Source organism: Oratosquilla oratoria, chromosome 40 (assembly GCF_046742065.1).
Source record: "Oratosquilla oratoria isolate Oo_2021 chromosome 40, ASM4674206v1, whole genome shotgun sequence".
In the NCBI taxonomy this organism is placed as follows: Eukaryota; Metazoa; Arthropoda; class Malacostraca; order Stomatopoda; family Squillidae; genus Oratosquilla; species Oratosquilla oratoria.
In genome coordinates this window covers 19,360,223-19,381,216 of record NC_134816.1, presented here as the reverse complement: position 1 = coordinate 19,381,216, position 20,994 = coordinate 19,360,223, and the positions used below count along the sequence as shown (strand labels likewise).

General features: G+C 39.1%; 1 protein-coding gene across 1 annotated transcript in view; it reads left to right on the top strand.

Annotated features, from left to right (window-relative positions):
- Window positions 1–20,705, top strand: part of LOC143020649 (uncharacterized) — a 28,045-nt gene extending 7,340 nt beyond the window's left edge. The window contains exons 2-15 of the mRNA XM_076177162.1: window positions 7,576–7,621; window positions 9,198–9,404; window positions 9,986–10,127; window positions 11,666–11,803; window positions 12,305–12,490; window positions 12,628–12,856; window positions 14,496–14,746; window positions 15,735–15,901; window positions 16,713–16,954; window positions 17,454–17,567; window positions 18,258–18,390; window positions 18,897–19,084; window positions 19,689–20,021; window positions 20,110–20,705. Coding sequence (XP_076033277.1) covers window positions 7,576–7,621; window positions 9,198–9,404; window positions 9,986–10,127; window positions 11,666–11,803; window positions 12,305–12,490; window positions 12,628–12,856; window positions 14,496–14,746; window positions 15,735–15,901; window positions 16,713–16,954; window positions 17,454–17,567; window positions 18,258–18,390; window positions 18,897–19,084; window positions 19,689–20,021; window positions 20,110–20,322 — 2,589 coding nt within the window. The 3' untranslated portion in view covers window positions 20,323–20,705. The remainder of the gene's footprint in view (window positions 1–7,575; window positions 7,622–9,197; window positions 9,405–9,985; window positions 10,128–11,665; window positions 11,804–12,304; window positions 12,491–12,627; window positions 12,857–14,495; window positions 14,747–15,734; window positions 15,902–16,712; window positions 16,955–17,453; window positions 17,568–18,257; window positions 18,391–18,896; window positions 19,085–19,688; window positions 20,022–20,109) is intronic.
- Window positions 20,706–20,994: the final 289 nt, after the last annotated feature.

Sequence of the window (20,994 nt, the reverse complement as noted above, 5' to 3'; positions counted from 1 at the left end):
TGTGATTGCTCACACAGAGCAAGGACACGTGACTTTGAAGAATCCTCAGGGTGATTAACCAACTCCCTGTTGTAACCTTCAGTGGATTCTAGCAGGACAAGTGAGAGCAGAGTCCTCTAGAAGTATGAAGGCCTAGCAACTCGGCTAACTAAATGGTTAACCTTGTCTACATGTAGGTTCACCAGGCTTTAGACCCTTGCGGTCAGAACCTGTTTCTATCACGGCTACTAACTGTTCTCTTAGTTACTTCTACTTCCCGCTGTAAAGGAAAAGGAGGAACGCAGATGGCTAGACCATAAATGAGTGATATACTATGTTGTTACTGACTTAATTAAAGATAATCAGTTTCTAGGCTTGTTATCCTGAATGAGTTATGTCAGTGTTCACGGAGGTTTCTAGTACTGTTTTTGTTACATTGTGTTCAACAAGAAATTCAGTCAGCTGTTGGTGTATAGATGGAGCATTCTCTACCGTAGTTAGACGCCGAACAAAGCCATCTAGTGGCATACTGAACAAATATACGTCATAAAAGCAGTGTTCTTCAATTACATTTAGTCATTACCTCATTTTTTTTCATTCTGCTTGTCAACAAGATCATAACTACAATATTGTTTTTTATAAACTAATATATAGTAAAATATTACCCATGTTTTGCATTACTTTATAGAATAATGACATCGCAAATACAATAACCAGATTGTTTACTGGTACACTGACATTCCGGATTAAGGCAATGTGTTGAGGAACAGAGGGCGCATTGAACGTCATAGGATAGAGCGGGGTCCTGCAGTGGAGCATCAGGACAGAATACTGAGTATGATGCAAATTTTTATGTGATTTACATATATGATTTTGATTGACGTCAGTATCTTTTCTTGAACATTTTTTCAAGATGATTTTATTCTTTGCACATTTTCTTCTCGTTGGACACAACCAATTTGATTCAGTTACAATATATATATATATATATATATATATATGTATATATATATGTATATATATATGTATATATATACATATATATGTACACACACACACAAACACACACACACATATATATATATATATATATATATATGTATATATATACATATATGTGTATATATATATGTATGTATATACATATATATGTACACACACACACACACACACACACACACACACACACACACACACACATATATATATATATATATATATATATATATATATATATATATATATATATATATAGTTTAAAAATACACAACAGTATTTCAACTCAGGTAGCAAATTTCATATCAAGGCTCATGTTCACATTTGATCCTTCAATTCAACCTTTTGTTTTGGTTTGAGGCACCTTTACACTGAACGAAACCATTTGATTCTTGTTCAAAACGAAACAGGAAAAAGGGAAGGACTATTTCTAGACGTCTCAAATGGACAACGTGGTCGATTGGACTTGAGAAGTTAACAGAGACAATCTCGACCAAGATCTAAATCACAAGGTCTTAACCTAATAAACATGGCGTTGGGTCAAAGGATTCGAGATTGATGACGTCACTGTCACACTGTTTCAGTGACGTCACGACCTATGCGACAGAAGCTACACACTGGTTCGTTACTGAAACTTTACACCTTTAGTGTGTGTGTGCTTCCCTTAACTAAATAAACTAGTTTCACGTTAACTAGGACAAATTTTATAATGTATGTCACAAAACAAAGTAGTTTAACCCAATTTGCTAGTGTTGGGATAACCCAGTGTTTAGTGTTTGGGTAACGTACCGTTTTTCATGAAAACAAACAGTTCCTAGGGTTATCATTCCTGATTGCGATCAAGCGACTCGGACCTTTGCCATGATGTACATTTACCTTCACCTCGGGAGTACGACGGTACTTGATATCTATAAGAGACAGTGCTTATCTCCAGATCGTAGATTTGCAATGCCGTAAGCCGAAAACCGACCCAAACGTCACCAACGTATGGCTGAAACCCAACCAACTCCTCGCGAAGAAATCCTTTGCCACAAATGCGATAAAATTTGCGTCTTCCGCAATAGACTCAATAGCCACCTACGATGACATGAACGACACAATCGTTAAAATTCATCATCTTCACAGCGTCGTCATCGGCAACGATGGTTCCCCATAGCACAGCAGCAGTCTTCGTAGTAGATTTGCAATCTCCTAGATATTTTATTTAGAGAAGACTTGATCAGTGATGATACTAACGATAGTGATTGTTGTCTTGGGTTTCAGTGACTGGGAGTCCGCTGCCCCACAACAGCTGGCAAAGGTCCTCGGTGCCCTCCCATAGATCTCTCAAGGAAGAAACGTTGGACATTCGCACTGGACTATTTCTTCCTCCCACCTCCGATTAATCGGCGGTACCGCTCACCTTCAACACTTTATCCGTCGTAAAATCATCACTATGGCAAACAGTTTTGTTTTCTCGACAATTTACATAGAATGACATTTGATATACTGGAGGATTTTTTTCTTCCAAAATACAAGACTCCTTCATGAAAACTGCGGGTGCAAATCTGCACCAAAAGTCGGAGGAAAAATAGCCCAGTATGATGACGCCTTTAGTGTGGGACTGATGAGAGAAAGAGAGCAGTCACCGGTTGTCAGGTCTCTTTATGAACAAAAGCCAAGGAAACATAATAGAACTTGAGGAAACGATCTTGGGCCCGGTCCGGAGACCAAATGCCAGCCCCTCGGGGTTGCACCCCCAGATGGAAGTAAAACCGTTGAGGGGTCTTGTAAATGAGCGGCAAGGAGATGACCCTATCTAATGTCCGTCTCGCAGGGTTATTACATGCAGGTCGCCGTTTTTGGTCTCTAGTCTTGGTCCGTCCTCACAGACGGTCAGGTGATGGACAACTTTTTTAAGCTTAGGTGACGAAATCAGCCAAATATTTTACGCAAAATTTCCTCGCGTGACAGGAGAGTAAAACCATAGGCCACTATACGAGTATGAACTCCCTCACCTTTCAGTTACTTGGGCCCCAGTCCGCTGCCCAGCGCAGAATGCGATACCAAAGGTCATACAAAAGAAGTTGAAGATTTATTAGTTATTTGTTTTAAAGTGAGCTCTTGGTTTCGCGTGACGGAAAAAAATCGTTAATGTGCTGCTAGGTTTCCACGCGTGACAAGGGTTGCCCACCTCTGTGATAGGTGAATTCAATTGGAAGAAGAAGCTGAAGAAGAAGCTGAAGAAGAAGAAGAAGAAGCAGAAGAAGCAGAGGAAGAAGAAGAAGCAGAAGAAGAAGAAGAAGAAGAGGAAGAAGAAAAGAAGAAAAGAAGAAGAAGAAGTAGAAGAAGAAGCAGAAGAAGCAGAAGAAGAAGAAGAAGCAGAAGAAGAAGAAGCAGAAGAAGAAAGGCTAATGCCAAAAATGTACATGCCAATGCCAATGGACTGTACATGACCATAGTGGATAGCACTTTGGGCAAAATACGCAATGGCACTGTTCGCAAGGCTTGCAAATGCAGCACAATTGCATATTGAACGAACAAGTATCACGAACACTTGCTGGTGCTTTATCATTGGATTCCTTTGAAACTGTGGCAAACTTCACAGTCATTATTATGATAAATGGCGTAATAGAGGCCTTATCTAATCTATGACCTGATCTCCATTTGGGTTCAGATCTAAGTCCCTGTTCACACTAGCGGTTTGAACCGCGCGGAAACCGCGGCGGTAAAGCATAGTCGGCGAAAAACTATGTGGTTGTGTGTGAACGGCCCCACTGACTTACGCTGAAATTGAACCGCCCCGGTTCAAACCGCTGTAGTGAACAGGGCCTAGGACTCAATGAGAGACGCCAGTGTGTTCAATAACTTGAACTCAAACAAGGCTGTCATGACTATCCACCTCGTTGGGCCTCAAACCCTTAACTAAAAAAATTTGTCTGGTGTTTGTACCACGAGACAGAAGATTGAGGAAATTGAGGAAAAAAGGTTATTTACTTGTAATATACGACAATTTACGTCGACCTTGATACGATCTTTGGGTGAAGCCAGATATTTTCTTTTTAATCGACTAACAGACACAGACTTGTCGTGTTGTTCGTCTTAACATTTCAAAGAAAATTATATATTTTTTTAAGGATAAACGATCAAGAGTACACGATAAAACTTGATAAATTACAACTAAACATGTTTTAATCTGTTATATCTTATACTTGTTTTCTTACACTTTTCATACTTCTTATGCTTTATATATATATATATATATATATATATATATATATATGTATATATATATATTACTGAAGAGGATCGCAGTTAGAAATCTAAATATTTAGTTTCGCTTACTCAACTCTTTATTTCGTCCGACTGTGGTGTTAGTTGATATATATATATATATATATATATATATACATATATACATATACCTATATATATAAACATATATATACATACATATTTATATATTCATATATATCTATATATATATATATATATTTATATATATACATATATATATACATGAATTTATATACATATAAATATATATATATATATATATATATATATATATATATATAATGAACAGCGTTCTATACTTTCAAATCTCTGTATTGTTTCAGTCATTTATTTTGTCAACGGTGGTGGCGTAATCGGAATCGTGCTGGTCTCGTATTCGCTTAATTATGGGTTCAAATCCCGCAATACTCTCCTGCCTCAATTGTCCCCAAAGTAAGTAGAGCAAAGATGACGGCTTTGGCCGCAGCTACTCAGCGTCTCCTGGCGTAGGCTACTTAACTTTGTATCATAAAATTCACTGTCACCCTCACACGTTGTCTCAAACGCCAATAGATGGCGTTGATGTCCATTTGCTTAAGATTTAATTACATACACCTATAAGATGGTTGTTAATGGATGTTAACATATTGTTAGTTAGCTGTAATTAACTTTTTTATTATGCAAGTTAAGGAAGGAAATAAACTCAGGAAATTGTTTTGCTTACTAACGCCTTCTGTTTGTATTAGGCCCTAGGCGGTTCAATTACAATGTAAGTCAACAGAGGCGTTCACGCACAACCGCACATTTTTTTCCCTGAGTATGCGGTACCAAAACGGTTCCCTCGCGGTTCAACCCGCTACTGTGAACTGGGCCTTGGTAGAGTGACCTCTTCCTCCTCTTTTTCCTTCTCCTCCTCCTCCTCCTCCTCCTCGTCGTCGTCATCGTCGTCGACGTGTTGGAAGAAGATATATTATACGTCACAGGACGTCACAACTACACGTCACAGGACGTCACACTACGAGTTGATATCTACAACATCGCGTACATCACAGCAACAGCGCCAAACTGCTGTTGAGCGTCAGGTCTAAACAGAACCCGACCGTAAAGGCCACTTAAGTGTAATTAGGCCGACCTGACCTTGACCCTTTGGGACACCTGGTCCGCTCAACAGATGCGACCGTTGAGAGGTGTACGTCCACAGAAGGAATTACCTTTATATTTTATTTTTTCACCATATATTATTAAAATATACCATGTCTATGTATCATAATTGTACATATTTTCATCTATTATTGAGTGTATCGCTCAACTACGTAAATACCTACTTCCGACATATTTCTGTATGAAAAAAAAAATGATGTAGTGGCAACCGTTACAACCTTCGAGGTCAATTGCTTTGTATCTTGGCGGAGATCTCCACTAGCTCTGGACATGACAACTGGCTACGATCTACTCGTACTAGAGTAAAGCCATTGAACGAAACAGCCTTTACTTACTCCGTTACACCACCTCCAATACTTGTCCGTAACTCACATCGCCTCCAACCAAAGTGTGGAACAAACCTTTTCACAGATGTCATCATTATTGTCGTCGTCGACGTCATCATCATCATTATCATCGTCGTCATCGCCGTCGTTGTATCATCATCATTATCATCGTCGTCGTCGACGTCATTATCATCATCATTATCGTCGTCAACGTCATCATAATCATCATTGTCGTCGACGTCATCATCATCATTATTATCGTCGTTGTCAACATCATAATCATCATCATCATCACCATCACTGGTCACAATCGCTTTAGGTTAAGCAAGGGCCTTACCACAAATTATTATTATTAATAATAATAATAATAATAATAATAATAATAATAATAATAATAATAATAATAATAATAATAATAATAATAATAATAATAATAATAATAATAATAATGAAATAGATAAACGAATGAATAAATAAATAAATAAACATTAGGAAAAATGTAGAAAAATAAATTATGAAATGTATTAGAACTAGCTATGAGTGTTAACAAATATTAACAGATGTCCGAAATGTTTTATTTTGACAAATTTTATTAAAAGCCGTGTAATTTTTCTATTTTCTTTTTTGATAATTTCGTCAGCCTTTCCAGGTTTATATCAATCTGATAAATAGAATATAAAACACAAAGTCTCACAGCAGAAACTGTAAATATTTTGGTTTTGTATATCCATGTATGTTTCGTTTAGTAGAGGAAGATGTCCTCATGGAAGACACAAAACCTCAAACCTCAAACGTCTTTTACCATAAACATTAGCCAATTTTAATAAATTTTTCTTAAATGATAAACAATACTATCTTTATTTGCGTTCACATTTATTATCTATATATTTGTTCATGGCAAGGTTTATGAGAATCATTTACAGAAAAATGTGTAGTTATTGAAATACTGGTGAAAATTGGCAGACATTTAGTTTTGTGGCTCCAGTGAGAACGAATATAATCTCCGGTAAAATTCCAGAATCACGCAAACACTGATATTCAACATGAAACATACGTTGTTCAATAGCTCCTAACCTAACCTAATCTAAACTAACCAAACATAACCTAATCTAACCTAAACTAACCAAACATAACCTAATCTAACCTAACTTAACCTAATCTAGCTTAACCTAATCTAACTTAACCTAATCTAATCTAACCTAACCTAACTTAACCTAACCTAACTTAATCTAACCTAACTTAATCTAACCTAACTTAACCTAACCTAGCTTAACCTAACTTAACCTAACATAACCACTCCATAGGAAAAAGAAAAACAGATCTTCCAAATGCAAAATGAAAAAATAAACAAATAAATATATAAATAAATGAAGAAATTAAAAAATGTGTTTGCGAGATACTGAAACAGAACCCAACTCCCCTTTGTCTGCTTTCCTTACGCTGGTGTGCTGTTGGACAAATGACCTACGTAGACAAGAGACCACCAGTATCAGATGATCGGAATGAGTAAATAAATAAATAAATAAATAAGTGAAAAAATGTGTTTGCGAGATACTGTAACAGAACCCAACTCCCCTTTGTCTGCTTTCCTTACGCTGATGTGTTGGACAAATGACACCTACGTAGACAAGAGACCACCAGTATCAGATGATCAGAATGAGTAAATAAATAAATAAATAAATAAATAAATAAGTGAAAAAATGTGTTTGCGAGATACTGTAACAGAACCCAACTCCCCTTTGTCTGCTTTCCTTACGCTGATGTGTTGGACAAATGACCCACGTAGACAAGAGACCACCAGTATCACATGATCAGAATGAGAATGTCCTGTCATACTAATTTGTTTACTCTTCTGCAGATGGCCACCGCCCACCTCCTCTTGATTGCCGCCATCTGCATTACAGGTATGCCAGCTTATAAAAAACAAACACACAATTGAATGATGACACAAAGTAAACAGATGCAATACAAGAGTCACTGACCGCTGTGTGGGTCCCATATTTTTTTGTTGCGTATTTAAATACATGTACATATGTGCACATGAACTGGTCTGAGCGTGTTTGAAACTGCATTGTGCTTTGGTGAACGTACATGTGTGTGTGTGTGTTTAGGTCTATTGAACAAGTTAAGAAATATCTTGATCCCATGTTGGTTTTTTATGTTTGATGTGTATTTGAATACATATATATATGCGTACATGAACTAGTCTGAGTGTGTTTGAAACTGGAATGTGCTTTGGTGAACGTACATGTGTTTGTTTGTATATGTGTGTGTGTGTGTGTGTGTGTGTGTGTGTGTGTGTGTGTGTGTGTGTGTGTGTGTGTGTGTGTGTGTGTGTGTGTGTGTGTGTGTGTGTGTCTGTGTGTATGGGACACCTTTTTTTTATTGATATCAATTTTTTGCAATACCTACGGATAATCTACAACCTACACTTGATTCAATCATGGATATATTATCTATATAGATACAATTTTCTAACTTACTATTTTCCATCCCAATTAGTCCATTTGACTTAACACCAAAAATTGCCGGTCCAACTAAAAATATATAATTTTATTTTTCTTCCCCATATTGGATATAATACAAAGATGAATTAAAACAAATTGCAATGATAAACGATGTCAACAAAAGACCTTTCTGTCCATAACAAGGTCAGGTAAAAGAAAATGCTTACCAAAGTGAATTTCGAAACTACGATTTGTATCACATATAACCTCCGCAACTAGAAGTATATTTTATTTATTGACAGCTTAGCGATTTTCGTTTTATCATGTGTGTATGTGTGTGTGTGTGTGTGTGTGTGTGTGTGTGTGTGTGTGTGTGTGTGTGTGTGTGTGTGTGTGTGTGTGTGTGAGAGAGAGAGAGAGAGAGAGAGAGAGAGAGAGAGAGAGAGAGAGAGAGAGAGAGAGAGAGAGAGAGAGAGAGAGAGAGAGAGAGAGAGAGAGAGAGAGAGAGAGAGAGAGAGAGAGAGAGAGAGAGAGAGAGAGAGAGAGAGAGAGATACCGGTTAATATTTAGATTAAAAATATTTTCAATTCCGATGTCATAATTTCCCTTTTGAATCTTAAATGTTTATATTAAATCTTTGTGGGGTCCCCTTTTTTATAGAAAGAATAGACTTAACTATTGTAACTGGTTTTCACATGATTTATATGCCTGGTTACAAAAATAATTCTTTATTTCATTCTGATAACAATCTATCATATTTCGTATAACCCATGTTATGGCAAAGGCATATAAATATATAAGATTGAAGGTGAAAGAAGTAGACGAGGAGTGATGGGAAATTCTCCCATTACTCCTCGTCTACTTTCACCTTCAATCTTATTTGTCATAATATAGTCAATATAAATATATGTTCAGATATTCCATCAAACCATTGTGTCTAATTAAACCTTTTGTTTCAGTAATTATTTGGAAACGTTCCCACTACTTATTGCTTTGTAATCGCGCCCTCTTTTCTCCCCCCCCCCCCAACCAGGAGGAAATGGCAACACAGCCTTCCATTTCCAAGCGGACAATATCCCCACTACTGCATCCTTCGCTTTGACGACATTGAATTATACTTCCTTCTCTGACTCTGTGTCGGTCTGTACTTGGTTCCGTGTCGAGCACTTCCGTAAGAATACTTATGTCTCTTCCTACGTTACCTCGGACCGAAACAACAACGATCTCAATATAAAGGTTGGTAAGTAGTTTGCGAACGGGTTTGGTGGGTAAGTAAACTTTGTTCGTGTTGGATTTAGAATGTGCTTATGGGTATGGAAATTGCGCACGCGCACACACACACACACACACACACACACACACACACACACACACACACACACACACACACACACACACACACACACACACACACACACACACACACACACACACACACACACACACACACACACACACACACACACACACACACCTCGTGGCGCTGTGGTTAGAGTTTTCGCTTGCCACTACGGCGGGCTGGGTTCGACTCCCGCCCAGGACTGAAATAATTTCAGTATCGCTGCGCTACGGGGTGTTACTTCAACTCTCGTGGGAGGGGAGTTGGGTGTGTGTGTGCGTGTAAGGTCACAGTGTTACCAATAGATCGGTCATACGAGCTCTGAGCTCTCATCCGGGAGGTTAATAACTGTCGATCACGAGTCCAACACGTGATCTAAGACCATGGTGAATCACACACACACATACACACACACACACACACATACACACAAACACATGTTAATTCATCACTGATCTAAATTTACTTCCTCTTCTTGACAGCCTACAACACAGTGGCAGTGTTTTTGGGCGGCTTTTCAAGTCGATATTACTCCCGTACCCCGTTAGTAATTCCTGGCCATTGGTTTCATTTGTGTTTTGTGAATGATCCATCCAACAACAATCACCACATATATCTCGACGGGTGAGTAAAGCTTTGTTACCACCTCCATTGTCATACAAGACTTTAAAAATCTTCTAGTTTTGGTATTCTAAGTGCGTACAACAGTTATCATGGGGCTTTGTGAAGCCATTTTCATTACACTTTTGTCGACAATGAATCTAGTCGGCCACAAGCATAGAGATGAATGGATATTTTTCTTGTTGAAGTAGATAAAATATGATTAGAAAATTTAACTGGTGTTAAGAAACTCAAGATGAACAAATGACCTATTCGGGGGATGATGATCGGTGGACTTCAAAGATGTTATTGTAAATTGGTACAGAATCGCTCCTTATCTCTTTTATGACAATTTTGATTAAAGACAATAAATGTCAATATTGTAGAAATCTGCACACTTGGTCTTACTTTCTTATTGACTCTATAATATCTCATCCTCGTTCTTGTCCTGCTGTTCACTACAAATCCTCATTCTGGGGGTCACGTTCTTATCAACCATGTAAATAATCATTCTCATTTTTGCATTGTTAATTATACAGCATCTATACGAACTTCACAAAAATGGGAATATACCCCCCATCGAAAAACAAACCCACTTTATTCTATTGCAAAATGCAAAAGCATGATGTTTTGAAAATAATGTGGTGACCCAAGTCAGTACCCTTTGCAGCCAACCAAACACCGACGCTCCGTCCATTTCGCTTCTACTTCAGTAAGTTCTTTGTGATTGAACCTCTGCCTCAGTGCCTCGTGATTCTGGCTGAATTGTAACTGAAAGAGCAATATGTAGACTAAGAGCAGGGAGGGATGCGGTGTCGGTGTTCGGATAGGTCCAAAGTATACTAACTGGGCCACCAGACTTTTTTTTTTTTTATAGAATAAAGTATCATCCCAACAATAACGGTATATAAACAACCAAAATTCACTGATGAAGCACTAAGAAGTGTGAAAACGCGTTCTGACTAGTGTTTTACTTAGGTAGTCATGCCCAAAGTAATGTACAAAACAATGTCATTTGGAGACATTATAAGACAATTTCCTGTGGAAGGAAAAATGCTCTCAGAGAGAGGAAAAAAAATCTGTAATAATAATGATAATATTGCCATAATTTTTAATCATATATATATATATATATATATATATATATATATACTGTATATATATATACATATATATATATATGTATATATACATATATATCACATATATATATATATATATATATATATATATATATATATTCATTTATGGGGGACATACTCCCGAAGTTTGTCGGTGACGTTCGTATACGTGGATAAATTCTAATACTCGATCTTGCATTGCTGTTAATCACATGAATTATCATTTCCCTTTTTTGCACGAAGTCCTTGAATTACGTAGCCACCACCAAGTAACCTCCCAATTATGCTTATTATCACTCTCATCACAATACTGTTAATCATACAAGTGCTAATTCTCGACCTCGTAAGAAGATCTTAAGCCACGAAGTTCTCACGAACCCCTGGATAGCGTTGCATTGTTTTTTTTTTTTTATCGTATAAATTCTAATTCTTCTCTTACAGGAAGCTCTTGCGTTCTGTAGTACCCAGGAACCCCAGGATAGCATTGAACGGTACTGTGGTTCTTGGCCAGGAGGCTGACTTACATGTTGGTGCCTTTGAGAAATATCAATCCTTCAGTGGTTACATCATGGACTACAAGTGAGTGAAGATCACCTGGTGGTGGAGGTGAGGTAGTAATGAAGCTTTGTGGCTAATGTATGGAGTGTTATCTAGAACCTCTTGGGCTATCTCCTGTGGACTTCTTCTTATTAAAGCTCAATATTCTAGCTTTAAAGTTTCATTACCACCCCACTTTCATATTCTGTCAATCTTCTGTTCCTTTTAACCCGGGAGTGATCGATTAGATCTTAGCTCAGTAATAAAAATGTATATCAATAAATCAAAGTTAGTGCTAAGTATTGCACTGAACCAATGGCGAGTTTTCGTGTGACAACTGACCAAACGTCCTTCTTTTACGTTTACCACACGAACACTGTTGACCTCCCCTCAATATCTTCCTGTTTCATACTTTTATATGTTTATTTATCTATTCGTTTTTTATAAATGTATATACTCGTTTATTCATTTATTTATTTATCTATGCATTTATCCATTCATGTATTTGTTAATTCGATTGTTCGTTTGTTTGTTTCATTGCAGCATGTATAACCGGACTCTCTCAGACAAGGAAGTGGAAGCTCTCGCCTTCTGTGATGGACTCAAAGAGTTCGATCCTGGTGAGGGGGACCTCGTGGGCTGGAGTACGACTGACTGGAGGGTGGAAGGCAACGTCACCTTCGAGGAAATCAACAAGGGATCCATCTGCCGAAGTCGCATTGAAAACAAGTTTGTGTCTTCCATGAGAGTATCAGTATCGTTAGGTAGTTGTTTTTGTCCATATGAATGTATTAACATTCACACACAAAAAAAAAAAGTATATTTCCACCTGCAATGGTAATACAGAATTTCTCTGTGGTCCTCAGTGAGCAGCTCCTTCCTTTCGTTCACCCTTTCACGATGAAGGAAGCCAGCGAGTTCTGTGGCGCTCTGAAGGGCTACGTGGCGCTTCCGCAAGACTCAACCAGCAACGACATCTTGTTCCGGCTGGCACGACCCATGGCCTCCTCTTGTAAAACGCACATGCACGTTGGCGGTTTCCTTTGGCTCGGCGCCACTGACGAAATGAATGAAGGAGTGTGGAGGTCGAGGAAGGTGAGTCAAGGAGGGGAGAGGAAGGTGAATGGAGCCGTTGTGTGATCTTTGGGTGATTTGAAATAGGTGGAGAAAGAATCTCTTTTTTAATTTTTATGTCAACCTAGTTTTGGTATACTACCGTGGTACATTTGGTTTTGACCTCAGCTCGAAAAGACAAAGGACCCAGTTCGAATCTATATAGCTACAGATGAATGCTACTTATCATGGTTGTCTGAAGACATGGGCCAATTTTTGTTGTTGTAACTAAGCTACTTCAGAAGTAGGTCCTCAACTTATGTGACCTTTGACGGAGAGTGAATATTGGTCAGTAGGGACAGAGGTCTCTTAGACGGAAAGATAATCAAGCATTGACCAGACTAGAAAACCCAAGGGGCTTCACCATTTATCTTTCATTTTTCTTAAGCCTAATCAAACCGTACTGATATAGCCAGAATAAAGTCTCTAAAGGAAGTCACTCTACTGAAGAAGTTAGGTGTGGAGTTCTGGTGGATATGTTGAGATTTTTTTCTATTTGGTTGTACAAGTAGATGAGGTTGATGAAAAATGTAAATAAAAACATAAGAACATAAGAATGAAGGAGACTGCAAAAGACCATAAGGCCTACACTAGGCAGCTCCGTTTCCGTCGCCACCTGTCATCCCCATCCATAAAGTTGTCTAATCGTTTCTTAAAGCAACTGATAGTTTCAGCGCTTACTACATGGTTACTAAGTTTATTCCATTCGTCGACCACCCTATTAGTAAACCAATTCTTACCTATTTCCTTTTTTAAATCTAAATTTGTCCAGTTTATAACCATTACTGCGAGTCCTGTCCTGTTGTTTTAATATGATGACCTTGTTTGCATCACCCTTGTTAAAGCCTTTGATCCACTTGAACACCTGAATGAACATTATCAAGGAGAAAGGGTAAACAAGTATTGGCTACATTCTAAGGCACATCATTAGGATGATGGTATTTACATTTTGAAAGCATATTTTTCCAGCCTGTTCATTTTCACTTGGTGGACATATGTTACAGACAGATCCTCAGGCCTCGGATTAAAAAATTGACGGAATACATGAAAAAGATAATGAAAAACCAATTGTAAATCAATTGTAGTGGAATTCGTGAGGTAACTTTCGGCTTAGTTCAAATAAACTGACTGAAATGACCGCAGTTCTAGTCTCTTATGTTGAACTTTGGTGTGACTAGAAATGTAGATACAAGTTTTGAAATGCATTTCCATGATGCAAATACCATCATCAAAGCCATCTAATGATTTAACTAGAAATGTTGGTGTAGTATTCATGATGATTTCCTACACCAAGGGAAGACTGAAACGTATTAAAACTAGAAGTTTTAACCCATTTAGACCTTGGTGTCCTTTTTTGAGGTCCTAAGTTTTAAATATTTACCACTGATTCTGACCCAGGGCAGTGGACAAGGTGCAGGGATGACCCGTCATCCAGGAGGTGCTAAGATAAGAGGGAGGGTGGAGGGGTGTGGAATGTATTCAGGGATGGAATGGGTGGGAATGATTTTATGCCTTTTCCTTTTTTGGTTACCTCCCTTGTAAGGGGGGAAAAGCCTTGGTATATGTATGTACTGAAAACAGCTCCGCAGTTTCCCTGAGTCTTGATTTCTTCTTTGGCCAGACGGGCGACATCCTCCAATACAGTAACTTCTTGAAGAAAACAGACACGAAGAGTCAAGACTGCGCCTTGCTTCAGGTGGAACCCTACGATAGGATGTGGGACGACACTTCATGCAACGGCAATATGAAGTACTGTGTCATTTGCGAAGTAGAGAGGTCCGTGGTATTGACCCTGCGGGGACTTTGCGATGAAAACCCCTCTGACACTATGTTCCTCGTGGAATCCAAAGGGAACATGGAGATCTCCTTCAGGTAAGTAAAAGGAGTCAGGATCAAGGTTTTACTAAAGCCTCGAGGGTGGTGGTGGAGACTCTGGTAAAGAACATCCGGTCATGGAGATCTCCTTCAGGTAAGTAAAAGGAGTCAGGATCAAGGTTTTACTAAAGCCTCGAGGGTGGTGGTGGAGACTCTGGTAAAGAACATCCGGTCATGGAGATCTCCTTCAGGTAAGTAAAAGGAGTCAGGATCAAGGTTTTGTTAAAGCCTCGGCGGTGGTGGTGGAGACTCTGGTAAAGAACATCCGGTCATGGAGATCTCCTTTAGGTAAGTAAAAGGAGTCAGGTTCAAGGTTTTACTAAAGCCTCGAGGGTGGTGGTGGAGACTCTGGTAAAGATCACCCGGTCATGGAGATCTCCTTCAGGTAAGTAAAAGGAGTAAGGATCAAGGTTTTACTAAAACCTCTGAGGGGGGATTCTATGGTGAAGATCAACCATTGGATAACCAGGTTCCTTGTAGAGTTTCGAGGAAACACAGACTTCTGTTAAGGAGAAGCGGGGGTTTCTGAATGAGCATTTCGTTCAAAGTTCATGAGAAACTTTCCATTGTAGATCACCCGACTAAAACCAAGTTAAGTTGAATTCCAATGAAATGTTGGCCAGAATATAAACATAAGTTACATCCAGCACGGTAGGGATATCTGCATCCAATGCTACAATGTATGCAATCTTGTACATGTAATATTTGCCTTTCTGAGTTCAACAACTTTCCTTTTTTAATTCAGAAAAAAAAATACAGAGTTGATTGAGTTATGGAATTTAGATAAACTTTGGGTAGGATGGAAGTGGAAGGAGTAACCTCCTCTATCTATATCCGTTTACATACCAAAAACTTCTTCCCCCAAAAGGATGTAGTCAGTCAAGGTATGAACCCACTCCCACCCACCACTCATTATTTCCCTATCATTTTAGCTCCTCGTGGATAAGGGGTACCGTAATAATACCCATGTATGTCTCTGTGACAGAGGCTTCACCAAGTACGAGATCGCCCTCCGAGGATCGGCGTGGGTTCTCTACGACGCCTGGGTGCAGGTGACGGTGGCCATCCTCGACGCTCGAAACATCCTCCTTCCTCTGGGAACCAACTACTGGGTACTCAACACCAACTTCACCATCTGTGGTAAAGAGGCTGGTAAGATGCAAGTGACCTGGTTTCAAGGGTCGTTTTAACAACGTGTCGCGCAGTGTGTATAAATAACACTGTGGCAAATATCAGACAAAATTACAAGGGTCAAGGGAAGACATCAATCTAAATTTATGAAGTCTCGGTGACTTGTAACCCAGTTTACAAGTTAAGGTCTACTCCACAGTTGAATGTAATAATTTATCATTTGCCATAGTAACATTTGAAAAAGGGGCCCCGGTACAGAGGGCATTTTGACATCTTTTACATTGTGTGTGTGTGTGTGTGTGTGTGTGTGTGTGTGTGTGTGTGTGTGTGTGTGTGTGTGTGTGTGTGTGTGTGTGTGTGTGTGTGTGTGTGTGTGTGTGTGTGTTTCACCATGGTCTTGGATCACGTGTTGGACTAATGCTGTGACCTTACACGCACACACACACCCAACTCCCCACTCACGAGAGTTGGATTAAGGACTCGCAGCGCAGTGATAATGAACTTATTTCAGCCCTGGGCAGGATTTGAATCTGGACCACTGTAGTGGCGGCCGGGAACTCTACTACTGCGCCATCGAGTCGTGTGTGTGTGTGTGTGTGTGTGTGTGTGTGTGTGTGTGTGTGTGTGTGTGTGTGTGTGTGTGTGTGTGTGTGTGTGTGTGTGTGTGTGTGTGAGTGTTTGTGTATGCGTGTGAATGTATATACTCATACTTGATATCAGAAAGAACTATACATATACACATGCCCACTTCCAAGGTGCATAGATAATATAATACTTCTCATTCCTCTGGTTATCACGACAGTCCTAACCCTTAGTGTATCTTTCACGAAAGGAACCTCTCACCTGCTCACCCTCTCCGCCTGCCGCAACGACGAGTACACGTGCATGGACGGGTCTTGCATCGCCTTGGAGCAGCGGTGCGATCTCAGAGTCGACTGTGCAGACTCCTCTGATGAACTTGGGTGCAAGAAACTGATCGCTCCTGATGAGTACTTCTCGGAGCTTCCGCCTCACGGGGTCTCCAACGGTCCCCTCAGGGTGGACGGGATCGTAAACATCTTCGGGTTTTCTAAGGTAACATGGAGTGTAGTCAATGAATGGAATAAACTTCCTGCAGAGACAGTGCAAGGTAGTACGATTCGAAGTTTTTAAGATTCATTTAGATAAACACCTAGGCAATATGCTGTACTGCCTGCCATTTGTTTGGTTTGTTTTTTATTAATTTGTTTCGATTAAATATTTATTCTTAGCATCCGAACTAGTTATGGAACATAAGGTCTCTTGTTGGTAAGCTCTTCCCTCTCTTCCTTTATGTGAATCAGTGTTACTGCCTCAGATAAGGCATGTTCAAACCAATATACTATTTCCCTGTTATCTGTATATGTACTCTTGTTTATCTCACCTTTCTACTCTGAAGATGTCCTAATAAGACCAAAGCGTTCGGTCTTACCTCATTACTTATTTTGTGTTCTTTTTTCTGTTCATTCATCTACTTATTTCTGTATTCACTATTCTTTTTGTCTTTCTATTTATTAATATATTCAACTATCTATTTAATTTTTTTATTTTCCAGATCGATACGCTAGATATGAGGATCACCGTTGACTTCCAGTTTGTTCTTTCGTGGTTCGATCAGCGACTACAGTACCGAAGTCTCAAAAACACATCCGACCTCAATGTTCTCGAAGTAAGTTGTGTTCGTATTAGTTTCTTGCTGTGCACTGTGGACACCTCCTGTCTTGGTAAAGAACTTCAGTGTAGACCCTAAGTTCATTGGTGTTTTTTTCTTTTGCTATATAAGAATCATCCAACTGCACCCAGATATGACGTAGCATATCTTGGTGGATGTTCATAAGGGTAGAGTGTGCACGTAGTTGGAGAGAGCGAGATTAGCTTTGTTTGTGTGTGCGTGTTGTGTTTTGTGTGTGTGTATGTGTGTGTGTGTGTGTGTGTGTGTGTGTGTGTGTGTGTGTGTGTGTGTGTGTGTGTTTTGTGTGTGTGTGTAACTTGACAGGATTAAGAGATAAAATTGTGATTGGAGAAATCCATCAAGGAAGAAAGCTTAAGAGAAAGGGCAGGGTGACTGGAGGTCTGAAGAGAAAGATAAAGAACGATATTATATATATATATATATATATATATATATATATATATATATATATATATATTATGTACACATATAATATATACACACACACACAGAAAGAGAGGAAGAGAGAAGGAAAAGAGAGAAAATGAGAAATAGAACGTTTCATCCCTTTAACACCAAAACTATCAACGATTGACTCACCTTTTGAGAATGCCTACATAGGTCCATATTAAAAAAAAAATGCATTTATATACACGTCTGCCTCTTCCTTCCCCACCTTTTGTCCAGCCCGACACTGTATGGACGCCGAAAGTAAGCTTTCCGAACGCAGACTTCCCCAACATCGATTCACTTCCAGCAGTCACTTCAGTGTATAGAGGAGCACCGCCGCTTCCAGACGATCTCAGCCGTGGAGTTCGAGGTAAGGACCTATTAAATTTTCCAGTAGGTGATGTAAACAAGCGCTTTCCTTAGACGTACGAGTTAATTACGAGACTGTCTGATACAAACTGGCCACCTCCCATTACACAGGTGGGGCCGTACATTATCTTTGTCATGTATGCACTTTAATTGATAATGAAACTAAAATATGAGATATGCACCAAATGAAATATTACAGTACCCAAGGCTCCTCGAAGGACCTTTTTTATTCTTTGGGTGGCGATGGAGTTTCCTTTCATCTGAATAGTCCGCATAGTTTCAGAATGTTTCCAAGAAAATTAAAAACAAATTTAAACTAAATTTAACAACAGTCAAATCTAAACACTTCTTCATATTCGAAATAAACCTAAATGCCTCCACTACCTCAGACAATCTTTTTATAAGCGAATGCCTTGCAAATGTAGTTTTGTATGTCTCACACATAGGTGACGTTTTACAGAATGTTTAAATATATTGTGATATAAACAACTGTATTTTTGAACACAGATGAGCTGTACCTTGGATCTGAGAACCCACTGATGTGGCAACAACAAACCAGCGCACCGTTCAACTGCGCAATGGATCTGCGCAACTTCCCGTTTGACACTCAGCGTTGCCAGCTGCACTTGAAACTGACCTCCGCCAACACCAACTACATCCGCTGGGGCAACGTTACAGCTCACTATCTCGGCAAGGTAAGCATTGAAGAGTCTTGGGACTGAGATGCTGACCGGACTTCACAATCTGTTGCCCCAAGTCTCTCTTGCAGGAAAAACCACGACTCTCAGCAATGGCCACAGAGTCGGTCCTATAGGTCACTCAGGGAAGAAATACTTTCTAGGGATCGTCAGTGTGGGACAATGTAGGAACAGTAGATCATGTAAAACAGGAAAAAATAATTCAGAACACGCTGAGGATAGGACGATGAGTGTCTACGAATCACTAGATTTATCAATTGGGTTCAATGAAGGTCGATTTGTAATGAATTACTCTGAGTTTTGTTCAGTATGTATTCACAGTGGTATTTAAAGCACAAACAAAAGGATAAGGGTACAGTGCTTAGCAAGGATGGAAATGGATTTTGGAAACAAGGTGTATCCAAGAATTATGTCTGTAATGTATGTTCCTATTAGTAAAGGGATTGAAGTTACAAAGAAATCCTGGAATATGATAAATAAGAATATGGTGTATTCTAGATTATCTAAGCTCATTCCCATTCCTGATAAGTCCAAGACGCTGCAACCCTTGCTTGGTCTCACATTCCACACTTACAAAGAGTGCCTCCCTTCTCTCCTGCAGGCGCTGATGTCGGAACACGAGGTATCTGAATGGCACGTGGAGAGACACGTGGACGGTGGCTACAGCATGGCCATCATCAACTTCGCCCTTCGCCGTCGCGTCGACTATTACGTCACTTCCGCCTATTTCCCGACCACCATGCTGATCATCATCAGCTACGCCTCACTCTTCTGCAAACACGAGAATCGGGATCTTCGAGTCTTGATGTGTCTCACGACGCTTCTTGTTCTCTACTCGCTTCATCAGCAAATCACAGACAGACTTCCGAAGACCTCCTTTACGAAAGCCATCGACATCTGGTGCTTCTTCGCCATCTCATATATATTCACTCAGGTATTTGTCCCTATTAACATTATGTTTTCTACCATAAGGCTGATATTCTTCTGAAAACCATTGACTTTTTGACCCTTCCTTCCTTTAGGTGATATTCCACGTTCTAGTGGACCTGAGCCCCTTTGTTGACGCCATTCAACGATGCAGTCGACGAAAGGTCGGAGACATCAACGAAGATGTCATCTACAAGAAGCGATCAACTACTCACTTCGTCTACTATTGTGCTCGCATCTTCTATATCATCGTTTTCGTTGTGTTCGTCTCCTTATACTGGACTATTGTGTTTTATAACATGAGTTAGTGCAAATATTACTCAACACTTTAATGAACAAATCAAATTGATCAATAACTATATTTCTGGAGTATGTTGAGTGCTCGTGATTTGATAACAATACATATTATGTTAGAGAAATATTCATCTACAAATTTTCATCTACCAAGATCGTTTACTTTACTTTTCGTTACACTAACTAGAATTATTTCTTAGCCTAATTCCAACTTAGATTCATTATAAGATTATGGTTTACAAAGAGCGTTGATAACTCTGTGATAAAAGTGCCATTCAAAACCATCCTCTGTATTTTCTTTTATATATTATATGAAACGAAAAACCACTTGAAAGGAAACGCACACATATGCACACGCACTCACACACACACACACACACACACACACACACATATATATATATATATATATATATATATATATATATATATATATATATATATATATATATATTGTCTCTAAGGAGATTGGGAGGTGTATGGAGGAGATCCCCGTAATTTATGTCGACGCTTCGGGCACTAATTGCACATGACCAAGACTATTATGGAATGAAGAGTTGTGTGTGCTTTATATGTGTGTAGGGTATGTGTTGATGTACAGTGGGGGAAAGTACTGTGTGACTTGATGTCCGTCTCCATACCATGTGGTGACTTGCTGTCCGTCTACAAACAATTTTAATGTACAT